Raw genomic sequence first — 13,225 nt, 5'->3', positions numbered from 1 at the left:
CAGTGAAGTTTATAGTTTAAATAGGATGGTGCGCCTCCGCATTATGATTTAGATGTTCGAAGGTACCTAAATGAAATTTTTCCGAACAGGTGGATTGGAAGACGTGGACATATTGAATGGCCAGCGAGGTCGCCAGACCTTAATCCTTTGGATTATTTTATGTGTGGTCATTTAAAGAATGTTGTTTATCAAACGAAACCTGCAAATATTGGAGATTTAAAAACAAGAATTTTTAAAGAAAGTAACAATATTTCTTAAGAAAGCATAAACAAGGTTCTAAAAGAATTTGTACAACGTTTAGGTTACTGTCAAATAAAACAAGGGCTACAATTCGAACATTTAAGGTTAAGTCATGTAATAATTACTGGATTACTTTCAAGTTATTTATTATAATTTATTAATATTATAAATCAATAAAATATCTTTCAAATTATATCCGTTAAACCCCCAGTATTATACTTTTTTGGAATCGGCTCATTTTTATCGATCTAAAAATGTCCTTAAATACAGGGTGTTACATTTAAAAAAGAGCCGTCATCACTGCAATGTATATCATCTTCATCACTGCAATGTATATCACTGCAATGTATATCATGAAATTTTATTGCAAAATGTAAAACATTAAATTTAAAAATCGACGTGTTTAAGATTTTTGCTAAAAAGGCCTTTTTATTTAGAAAATATCGAATTTATGCCATACTTTAAGGAACACACTGTATATTATGGTCAGTTGTCTTATATGGCATTGAAGCCTGAACCTTAAAAATAACTACTATTAACCGCTTAGAGGCTTTTCAAATATGTTTGTGTAGACTAACACCAAAAATACGGTGGATGGTTAAACAGAAAAATATGTAGCAGGTTTCAATGGAGCAGAAGCTAGATATTCGTCAGCTGATTGATAGCGTTAGTTTCAGAAAAATAGCCTATCTTGGACATACAATGCGAGAAAAACAGTATTTTTCGGATAATTATGTGTAAAATTTATGGGTAAAATCGAAGGACGCATGGACATTGGTAAAAACAAGTTGAAGAATTGGTTGAAGAATGCCTAAGAATGGATCCACCCGCGACGCTTGAGTATTGTCGTATTTATCACCAACGTCAAAGGAACTTGATAAGGCACGTTAAGAATTCTGGCGTTTCGTTTAATCTCCTTTCGTATATATTGGCTGTATAAGGCCAACTACCCATTCCACTGTCATTTACTCCTTTGTTTATATTAATGTTTTTAGATAATGTATTCTTGCCCAAATTCTCAGTTTTTCAGTAATTACATTCATACCTGGCGCTTTTATTATTTTTTAGCTTGTGTAGCTCGTTTTGTTCATTTTTATTGGTTGCTTTTTGGCTTTTGTCAAAGTATTCTCTCCATCTATTTATATATTTTTGTTTCTCTGTTAGTAGTTCTTTGTCTTTGTCTTCGCATTTTTAGTCTTAGCCTAAATGACTGTGTGCTTTCTTTTATCTTTTGTAGAACTTTTGCTTTCATGTCTGTTGTTTCCCTGTTATTTTTGTTTTTTTTTTTGTAGTTGGTTAAGTCTAACTTGCTTTTTGTCCTCTTTGGTCTGATTGGTTGTTGCTGTCTCCATTTCTCTTCTATGATATCGTCTTTGGTTTGGATAATTTTTATTTGGAGAAATAATAATTTTGTTTATAAGTAAATAAGTAACTTATTTGTTGGTGTTCTTGTTTCTTTGTTGTATTCTTACAAATTCCCTTTGTTAATCAATTATTTGTCCCTTTTGTCTTTGTTGAAAATTTCTGTTGTCGTTTTGCCCCTACAAGATAATGATCTCAGGCTAAGTTCTAAAATTAGCTATGTCTGTTGGCAATCTTTTTTGGGATTAAGACGTGGTTAGTTTGATTGGCTTCATTGGTTCCTGGTATTTTTCACGTTTCTTTATGGACTTATTTTCCCTAAAAATTAGTACTAATAACTACATAATTACTTGCTGCTACGAATTGTACTACTGTAGGTCTATTTTCATCGTCATTAGCAGCTATTTAATCCATCGTCAGATGTAAGCCTCCTCTAGGTGTGTCAATTCATCTCTGTTTGTTATTTTTTGCATCCATTCGTGACCATCTATTTGCTTGATGTCATCAGTTCATCTGGTTTGAGGTCTGCTTCTGCTTCTCTTGTTTGCTCTTGGCCGCCATTCAATAATTCGCTTCGTCCAACGGTTGTCTTTTATTCTTCTTATGCGTCCTGCCCAGTTCCATTTTAATATGGCAATATTTTGGACTACATCTGTAAATTTTGTTCGTCTTCCTTTTTCTTTATTGGACTTGCGATCGCTGAGCGCAATGTTGAGCATTCTCCGTCTTGTAGCTATTTGCTATAGAGAACTATTTTCCTTTAAAGTATTTGGTAAGTTTTATTTAAATACTGTTTGTATTAAAAGCGATAAAAGGCAAAATCGGTGAGGATCAGGCAGGCTTCACGGCAGGAAGATCATGCATAGATCACATATACACACTGGAACAACTGTTGGAAAAGAAAAAAGCAAAAAATAGAGATATACACTTGGCATTTGTAGACCTGAGAAAGGCGTATGACTCTGTACCAAGGTCAGAATTATGGGAGGCAATGTATAAATTAGAAATACAGACGAAACTCATAGAAGCTACAAAAGCTCTGTATAAAGAAAATAAAGTGTCCATTAAAATGGGAACAAGAATTATAGGAGACCACAACAAAAGGGCTCCTGCAGGGTTGTTCCACATCTCCAACCCTATTTAAAATATACTTAGAGAAATCCTTGACTACATGGAAAAGAAAATTCGAAGGTATGGGAGTACCGGTACGGAACGAATATCTATATACGTTAAGCTTTGCAGACGATCAAGTAGTGATTGCACAAGACCAAGACAACCTCAGCTACATGATGAAAAAACTACAAGAAGAATATACCGAGGCTGGCCTAGATATTATCCTCGCGAAAACAAAGTACCTATCTACAAGTGAAGAAGACATTGAAGATCTACAGATTGATGAGAACGTAACAATCAAAGGAAAGGATAAATTCAAATACCTGGGGTTTATAATTACGAAAAAGGCAACAACAGAGGAAGAAATTATCCTCAATCCGACAACTTAACTCAGTATGGTGGGATAGACACCTTAATATGAAGACAAAAACGCAGATTTATAAAACATTAGTGCGAAGTATTATGACATATAGGGCTGAAAATTGGATCATAGACAAAAAAAACAGCAGTAAGATAGTAGCAACAGAGATGGAATGCCTGCGAAGATGCTGCAGAGTAACAAGAATGGATAGGAAAAGTAATGACGAAATAAAGCAAAGAATATTAATAGAAACAGACATACTAACATATATAGAACACAAAAGACTAAAGTGGTATGGACGTGTAAAAAGAACTAGCGACAGCAGATGGATAAAGAGAATAACCGAATGGAGCCCCATAGGAAGGAGGAAAAGAGGACGACCCCGAAAATCCTAGAGGAACGAAGGTAGACGACGCCATGAGTAAGGGAGGCCTAAACGATGAAGAATGGAACAACAGAGAGAGATGGAAACGGTTGAGCGAGGGAAGGCAGTGAATACTGTAGAATCCCTAAATATATATATATATATATATATATATATATATATATATATATATATATATATATATTGTAATAAAATTAAATACAGTTAAGATTTGATTTCACGTATATTGCCTCTATTTATTCACTTATACGTATTTCATCCTACCAGGATTCATCAGAGCGACTGGTGGAGAAGCTCTAGAAGTAAATATTTTTCGTTAAAAAAAGCAATAATAAAATAACTTTAATAAAGACGCTACAGCGAGACATGTGAGAACAAAACCGCAAAGTAGAAATCCGAATATTTCTTGATTGACGAATCCAAAGTTTCGATTTTTGCTTAAATCTGTACCTCCTATAAATTGCAAGGTAAAACAGATGATAAAAAAATAACAAAGGAAGACATGGGCAATCTCAAAACTTCTTTCCACAACATATTTACTCATCTAATCATAAATCTTTGGTGAACTGTTTTTTGTGTACTCATAAAGAGTAAATAAAAATAAATGAAAAGACAGTTAAAATTTATTATCGCGTATAGTGCCTCTGTATATTTGATTATATGAATTTCATCTTACCAGGATCATGATCATGATGAATCCTTAATAACACGCTCTGAGATAATGTGTGTGTTTTTTATTGGCACTGGTTTTGACAACCAACTGGCCAACTCTGAGATAACACAAGCCATACAATCATCAAAAAATAAAATTCCAAGTGAAATATACAACCTTATAAATAATAGCAATGTTTTAGAGGCTATAACTTCTTTTTTCAATACCATTTACACTTGCAGACACCTACCTTATGTTTGGTCCAATACATTGTTCTTAGCTCTACCTGAAAAGACAACAACAAAAACCTGTGCTAATCAATATCGCACAACCGACAATTTTGCTTAGGTGTAGATATTAATAATTACACGTTTTACTCACAGATACGGCATTGCTGTATTTAGCTATGTTTATATGGTAGATTTAAATCTGATAGTAAGGATTATATTCGTTATATATTTTTGTGCCACTTCTATCGAAGATTGGAAATCATTCAGGCCATCCTGATCTTATTTACAGCTGATCTGAAGAGCTCATTTGTGGTGCAGCCAAACCAGTCTCTTACATTTCGCAACCATTACATGTTTCTGAATTACTCTTCAGTTCTCTTTTCCCTGAATTATATTTTGAAGTAACGCGTTATTTTGTCCTCAGATTAGGTAGTCCAAATATTTAAGTGTTCTTTGTTTTATAAGTAATATAACTCCCGGCTCTTTTTTCATACGATGTAGCACTTCCACCTTTGTGATTTTATTATTCCAACTTATCTTTAGTATTCGACAGTAGCACCACATCTCGAAGCTTTCAATATTTTTTATGTTGTTCTGTTTTAGAATTCAGGCCTCTATTTCGTATAATAGGTTGTTAAATACATAGCCTCTCAACATTTTTAATTGTAGAGCGATGCTATGTCACTAGTGCAGAAGAATTTTTTCATCTTAATAAATATTATATACTAGTTATAGATAATTCACATTATAGTGTGTATAGTATGTGTATATAGTGTATTATGAATTTAATGGATCAAAAATATTTAAGTACATTTTATTACAGGCGAAAAGTAAATAAAGAGTCTTCTTGTTCTGGTGCATTCCATTACGGAGGTTTGCGATCACTACATCAGAATTTTCTCTATTCTGCGCCACTCTTAACAATTTTCAAATGTTCATGCGCCCTCTATCTTCTCTTCAATTATCATTATACGTAGTAGGTTATATTTGTCGTTTGTCATTATGTAGCCTAGGTACGAGGTCTCTCTTTGCTTAATCCTTTTCGTAAATTCTAACTCTCTATTTATTTATGGTCTTATTTAATACTGTTCGATTTGTAATGTGTTGTGTCTATGATATTCTGAGCATTCTGCGATAAAGCCACCTTTCAAAAGCCTTTAGCCGTCTCATGGTAATTAATTTTAATGTCTAGGCTTCAACTCCATACAGAAGGACTGACCAAGCGTAGCATTTAAAAACTCCAATTGTAATGATTGATAAAAGTTAACAATATAATAAATAAAGTGTAAAGCAAGAAAAAAGAATAATGTCTTTGTTCTTTAGTCTCAATTTCTTAATGCGGAAAATCCTGTAAAAATTGGATCGCTCGAGAATATTTGGCTACCAGTAGTAGAAAGCAAAAGTGACCAAGATATTTTAATTGGCTCTCCAATGCATCAGGCATTTATTGATGGCAACTTTATAAAAGTTCCAATGGTTGCTGGTTTTACAACAGAAGAAATTGTCTTCTTTGCTGGTAAGTATATTCTTTAAATATTTGTCGAACGGAGAGACTAAAACCAAAAAAATATTTGTTGCTAAATTGTATTCGATAAACAAAATTATTAACAGTAAATAAATATTGCCATAATTTAGTTTTTGGTAGTATTTACCTTAAGAATCCAAGTTTTTGTACAGCTTATAATATCTCAATGTTAATACACACACATTTTGCTTAACTTTTTATCTTTTTAGATTATGTAAACGTCTTAACTAATGCCAGTAAATTAGATGCCGAGCCTGATCTCTTGATAGATGACAAATTAAGAATATCGAATAAGCTTGAAGCTGGGCGAAAACTAAAATATTCATATACCAATTCGTTTAAACAAGATCCAGAGAGCTTAATAAAGGTAAGTTTAAATAATTGTTGTAAGAATATTAAATAAATATTGATTTTCCGTCTTAAATTGGGCATCATTATGAAATTTAATTAATCTTACCAGCTCCAGTGAGGTGAGTTCTGCCATCAAAGTGTTTCCCCTGTATTTTTTGTAATTGTTAGTTGCTGTTTTTATTCTATTACATAGTTCTTTGTACATTTCGTCTAATAGTCGTACATAGGAAAGAAATTGTTAGATTTATTTGAAAAGCAGTCATGTGCTGATGGGATGAGAACTCACACTTGTACTAGATGATATATTCCTATCAAATATTTTTTCCTTCTCCTAGAAATAATCATTTCTGTTGGTATTTCTGTTGGTATATTGCCATTTTTTGAAGAAACGCACAAAAACCGGAGATAATTTCACACTACAATGGCACCAAGAAGGTTGATACCCCATATAAAATGTTTGCAGAATACAGCTGTAGCAGGAAATCAATAAGTGGCCAGCTCTTCTCTTTATAAATTTTGTCGACATTGTGGCAGTGAATGCATTCATGAGTTCAACTTCATATAAGGAGAAAGATAAGTAACACTACCATACGCTTCAGGCTGAGTAGAAAGACAGTTAAAGAAATAAAGTTAATATTGGATAATACGTCAGCAGCCCAACGCAAATCAAGGAAAACAAATACAACCTGAGTACTATTTACGCAAACGTGGCAGATTCCATGTGAGTTGAAAACCCAAAGACAATAAAGTTTAAATAAAATGTAGCATGTGTAAGAATTTTGTATGTCCAAAACATATCAAAACAACAAAAATTTGTAAGAAGTGTTAAAATTAATTGTATATAAAACAGCATATGTTAATACTAATATTTTAAAATCACACGATTTTTTTAAAATGTTGACTAACCAATAAAAATTTGATCATAGTTTCCTTCCCACGAAAATTATTTATGTAAAATTGGGAAAACTGTTGTGGTGAGCATTCACCTCACCTGTTTTAAAAATCACCTAGAACCAGGAAGGTTAAAATATGAAAAATATGGGGGTAAAAACAATATTATCAAGGCTATATAATTTTTTAAATACATATTTGGTTTGATAACCAAGAAGTTAAAAAGGACTCAAAGGCAATGTACACAAAATCTTAAGAGTTCTTTTTCTTCTTGTAGTGCCTATCGGTTTCAGATGTTGGCGACCATCATGGCAATCTATATTTTGCAAACTGCTGCTATAAAAAGATTTGTGGTTGTTGTGTTTAACCATATATGTAGATTGTTCAGCCAGGAAATCCTTCGCCTTCCTAATTCTCGTTTTCCTTCTATTTTTCCTTGTAGAATTAATTGCAGCAACCCGTATCTTTCGCTGTTCCTCATAATGTAACCGAGGTATTTGATTTTGGCTGTTTTTATTGTGGTTAACAACTCTTTTAATTTTTGCATCCTTAATAAAACGCCTTGTTTAGTAACGAAGTCGATATAGGATATCTTCAGGATTTGACGATAAAATGTAATGTTGATAATCCTCAATTTTCAGGTACCGTCTGTGAGAGTCCACGACTTAACTCCGTACAACAGTATAGGAAAGATATAACATCGTAGTAACTAGTAAATCATGGCATTTGAATAGCTTAGCCATTTTTTAAAATGCAGATGTGCTTTCTCTATCCTACATTTTATTTCTAGGGAATGGTCCCAATAATTGTCATTAGATTTCAGTATTCAAAATTTAAATAAATTAATGTCATATACAAAATAATACACCGTTAGGAGAAGTTAAGGAGCAATAATATAGTACAACATAAGATATATTATGCATATCTCAAACTTTTCTTAATGTATGACCTCCAAATATGGTTAAAATACTTTGATATGCCCAATATTTTAATTGCCCTTATTTCTCGCTGTTTCTCACTTGTGCATAAGTTGGTATTAATTAAAATTAACTTTTCCAAAACACAATACATGACCAACCTTTTGCTACTAGCCAAAAACATTTTAACTAATGGCACGCAAATTAAACAAGTGTATACCTATAAGTATTTGGGCCTTGAGATTAAATTAGGAAGAGATAATCAAACAACAAGAGTTAAACAAAAGAATAGGACTAACATGGACAGCTTACGGAAAACTGAGGGAAGTCTTGAGATCAGATATTTCGATGTGCTAAAGCAGAAAGGTCATTGATTGATGTATACTTTCAGTTCTAACGTATGAAGCAGAAATATTGACTCTTACCAGAAAAATAATCAATAAGATATAAGTGGTAGAGAGAGCAATGGAGAGGTCAATGTTAAATATATACCTTAGACACAGAGTTTCAAATAAAATAGTTAAGAGAAAAACTAGTGTTACGGACGCTATTAAAAGAATTACAACGCTGAAATGGAACTAAGCAGGACATGTTCCCAGAGTCAGAGATGGGAGATGGGCCAAGAAAATTTTAGAATGAAGACCTAGACACGATGCTTAACCTAATTGAAAACCTCCTCCAACAAGGTGGTCGGACGACATCAAGTGCATCCAGCATAACTGGATTCAAGGTATTTAAGATAGGATGCAACGGAATTATTTACGGGAGGCCTATAATATCGTATGTGGACCGTGTCACCAACGTTGAGGTCCTACAGCGCATAAGAAAAGAAAAAGAAGTGCTTAATTTAGTAAATCAATGTAAGCTTAGTATCTCGGGCACGTGATGCAAAACGAAGAAAAATATCGAATTCGTCAACTCATTATGCAGTGTCAAGTATTTGACAGGAGAGGACCGGGACGCCGTCGTATCTCATGGTTAAAAAACCTCCGACAATGGTTTGGGATGACCTCCGAGGAGCTGTTTCGCAGAGCAGTCAACAAAACCATAATAGTCTTGATGATCGCCAACATCCGGACCGGGTAAGGCACTGAAGAAGAAGAAGAAGAAGAAGGCCTATATTGAGCAATGGACTCAAAATCTCAAAATAGCTAATGATGATGATAATCTCTCTCTATCACCCGTAACTCCAAATGAAGCAAATCGCGCATTACGTATTTTTTTACGCTACGCGTTACCGTTTAGTTGCCATTTGCTATGTAGGCACTTCGTCGGGATTTTTATTTATTATTTAATGTTAGTCCAGTCGTCGGATATTTGACCCCTAAAAATCATACAAACAAGCTAAATTTCGCCGAGAATATCAATTTTGAGACGCTTAAAAAGATGCAAAAAAGTTTACCAGTTTAAACCCCTGGCTTCCTCCTAAAACCTCCCTCGTAGGGGGATAAAAACGCAAAAAAATCGATTTACCAAGAATATGTACGCAGTAGAAAAAATATTTCAAATAAAAAATTTAGCTTAGATAATTTTGTACAAAAATGCTTATTAGCACTTTTTGTGCAGAACGAACCGTAGAAACAACGCTAGAAGCGACCGGCGATTTTGAACGTCAGTTCCGCTCGCGAAATCAATGTTAAATAAAATTTGTATCAACTGAACGGTAAAAAATCGATATCTTTTGATCAGAGGGTCCTGTCAACAAAAATCAAAATGCGTTTTAAAAGTGAAGAGTACAGCTTTCGTATGCAATTTTTATATTTTGCTGCAAATGAAGTCAGTTTCTATAAAGCTGTTCAATAACTTTGCACGTTTTTTGCCATTTTTTACGATTCTCGTGAGATCAATAAAATTATTCTGTCATTAACCGGTCGTAGTGAAATTTCTATTATTGGAGATCAGTCTTCAAAACCTATAACATGAAAATTCGATTTTGATTTTTGGCAAACAATATGAGGCATTTGAAATATGACAGAATTTAAACTTTTACATCTTATTAAATTTATAGCAGGAGTTAAGTACTTTTGAAAAACGTACTAGTGTAATTAAAAAAGTGTTTTTAACATTTTAGATCGTTTGTAATGTAAAAGTTTAAATTCAGCATTTTTGAGGATATTTCAAATGCCTCAGATTTGTTGCCAAAACTGAATACTAAAATTTCATACTATAGGTTTTAAAGATTAGCTTCTAGTTATAAAAGCTCTTTAGTGGCCGGTCAGTACATTGTATTGATCTCATGAGAATCATAAAAAATAGCAAAAATCGCGCCACGGTTATTTATTGACCACCCATATAAAAACTGAGTTCGTTTGCAGCAAAATATACAAATTGCGTACAATAGCTGCACTCTGTACCTTTCAAACGCATTTTGATTTTTGTCAATAGGACGCTCGAATTAAAATATATTGAATTTTTACCGTCGAGCTGATACAAATTTTAATGAGCATTGATTTTGCGCGCGTAACTCTCATTCAAAATCTCCGATCGCTTCAATCGTTGTTTCTGAGAAAACAGTTTATTCTACGCAAACCATTTTTTTTTTAAACATTTTTTTCTACGGCGTACAGATTTTTGGTAAATCGATATTTTTCCGTTTTCCACCTTCTCCGTAGGGCGTTTAAGGGAAAAGCCCGTGAATAAAAGTAATAAACTTTTTTGCATATTATTAAGCGTCCATTGACATTTTCGGCCAAAATTCAGCTTGTTTATATGATTTTTAGGGGTTCAGTAGCATTTTCGTCTCTGACGACCGGAGTATGTGTTAATGTCCTCTATTCCTTTTTGTTTTTAGCTTTATTTTTACTTTTACACAACTTGATTCTACTGTTTTTTACATTCTCTTTTTACTCTCCTATTTCAAGTACTGCCTGACCTCCAATTTCTTTATTCCTAAGTTTTCTAACCAATTCCTTTATTCCTAGTTCTTTTTTGATAAAGTTTGTGATCTATTTTGTCAGGATTTTCGCACTATTTGTATTCATCGGAAAACCTGACCAAATAATGTAATTTTTAACTGTTTTTCCAGTCTCTCGACTTTAGCTTTTTTATCGATTAGTTATTTGTCTAGTACTTGCTTTTTTATCTGTATTTTCTAGTTTTTTTTCTTTACAGTTTCAACTTTATTTTTTAATATGTAATTCTATATCTTTCATATATTGCCTTTGCCCCTCTTTTTTCTTTCATTGGAGATGCCAGTTTTCCATTTTCATTCGTTAGATTTTTCACCATTGTTATTAGTTTGTTCCGTTCATCTTCTGGGTTTATATCTTTTTGTAGTGTTTTATGGGTTTGTTTACTGTTATTAAAAATTTCATGCATTATCTTCTCTTCCCCTCTTTTTATAATCTTAGAATGTATAATTATCGTCGCTATCTATTTTTGTTAGTTGTTGATATTTAAAGCGTATAATTAAATACTAGGTGGAATCAAATCTCTGGTAATAGCTTTTTACCACAGGCTATATGATATTTTTACCATTCTGCATGTCGAAAAAAAATGACCTTCTCCTGCTAAATAATTGTCTAAATATTAAATCACTTTGGTTTCATATATAATGTCCCTTAATTAAATTATTGAATTAATTTTTTGACGAAACCGCCCCTGTTTCCTTCGTCATAATACATTGCACTTTTATTTAGTTTGACTGTTTTTTACTATTCCATATTTGCATAAATAAATGTGTTATTCGTTTTGCGCCATATTCGGCAGCATAACACAAAGTGTGGAGGGTACATTCGTCAATTTTTTGTTTTATTCGCACGCATAGGCAATTATTCGAAAAGCAAATATGCCTATCCGTCCACTTGTTGGTTTTTTGACACACTTCAACGGACACGAGTAAGCCGAATGCACGCCGAATGTATGTGTTGACCGCCCACACTTCGCCCGCAACCGGTGGTGTTTGTCTCGTTGTTTATCCTAACCTAACTTTATTGTAATTCTCATTAATCTTGAACCAATAATTCGTCAAATTTGTGTGTTTGTATACAAAAATCGTAACTATTAAGGTTTGATATATGATGTACCTACTGTGAAATGGAGTGGAGTGGATTTAAGTAAAAATAAGTTGCTGCGACCGTCAATACGTCTACGTCCACTTTGTTTCTGCCAAACTCGCATGACGTAAATATTTGGCATGTTTTACACACCGGCACAAGTGTAGCACAACAAATATTTGGACGAATACAACGAAGCCGCATATCAAATAACACATAGCGAAGTGTGGTGCTGCCATAAGATTTAAATTATAATAAGAGCGATCTTTGCCCATTATTTACTGATCAGCCAATAAGGACCGGATCAATCACACCTATACTTAATTAGAGTTAATTTTTTAACATAATAAGAAATATTCTTTTTTTTTTCAACAATTCTTTCTTCTTCTTTATTTGACAACTTTCTTAATTTATTTAACCTTTTTGTTTTAGTATCTTAGTGATAATTTCTACACAACGCCTATACTTCGCCAAGCAGAATTAGCAATGAAGCACGTTCCAGTATATATTTACGAGTTTTCCGATGCTTATAAAAGCCGATTTGAAAGTAAGTAATTAATAATAAGCGTATATTTTGTTGCATATCAAGCAAAATGTTATCTTCCAGTAAATATTTCTTTAATAAATATAATACTAGGTAGTCTAATAAACTATAAACAAAACAAGGAAAAGCAGCGGGTTCTGATCAAATTCCAGTTGAACTGTTAAAAGCCTTAGATGACGGTAATATAAAGAGACCCACCCGAATTCTCAACCACATATATGTAGAGAGCAACATCTCGGAATAATGGCTTAAATCGATATTTTTACCTCTACCAAAAAACAACAATCCCAAATCATGTAATAAGTATAGATTGATAAGCCCAATGTGCCACCCTTTTAAGATTCTCTTGAAAATTGTTCAAAACCGCATTTATAAGAAATGTGAGGAGCAGATAGATGAAACTCAGTTTGGCTTCAGAGGAGGCATGGGTACAAGAGAGGCATTATTTGCGTTGACGTTACTCTTGCAGAAATGTCGGGAATATAACAAGAGTGCATATGTGTGCTTCATAGACTTTAGGAAGGCCTTTGACCGAGCGCAGCATATGAAGTTAATATATGAAATAAAAAACATTAATTTAGATAAAAAAGACATTGAGTTTATTAAGGCTATATACTGGAACCAGAAAGCAGTAGTAAAGGTGAACGATATAGAAACAA

General features: G+C 33.2%; 1 protein-coding gene across 1 annotated transcript in view; it reads left to right on the top strand.

The window, feature by feature from the left end:
• Positions 1–13,225, top strand: part of LOC140438227 (venom carboxylesterase-6-like) — a 73,308-nt gene that overhangs the window by 40,292 nt on the left and 19,791 nt on the right. The window contains exons 7-9 of the mRNA XM_072527929.1: positions 5,667–5,859; positions 6,078–6,235; positions 12,455–12,569. Coding sequence (XP_072384030.1) covers positions 5,667–5,859; positions 6,078–6,235; positions 12,455–12,569 — 466 coding nt within the window. The remainder of the gene's footprint in view (positions 1–5,666; positions 5,860–6,077; positions 6,236–12,454; positions 12,570–13,225) is intronic.

This window comes from Diabrotica undecimpunctata, chromosome 4 (genome assembly GCF_040954645.1).
Source record: "Diabrotica undecimpunctata isolate CICGRU chromosome 4, icDiaUnde3, whole genome shotgun sequence".
NCBI classification, from domain to species: Eukaryota; Metazoa; Arthropoda; class Insecta; order Coleoptera; family Chrysomelidae; genus Diabrotica; species Diabrotica undecimpunctata.
This window is presented reverse-complemented; position numbering and strand designations above follow the sequence as displayed.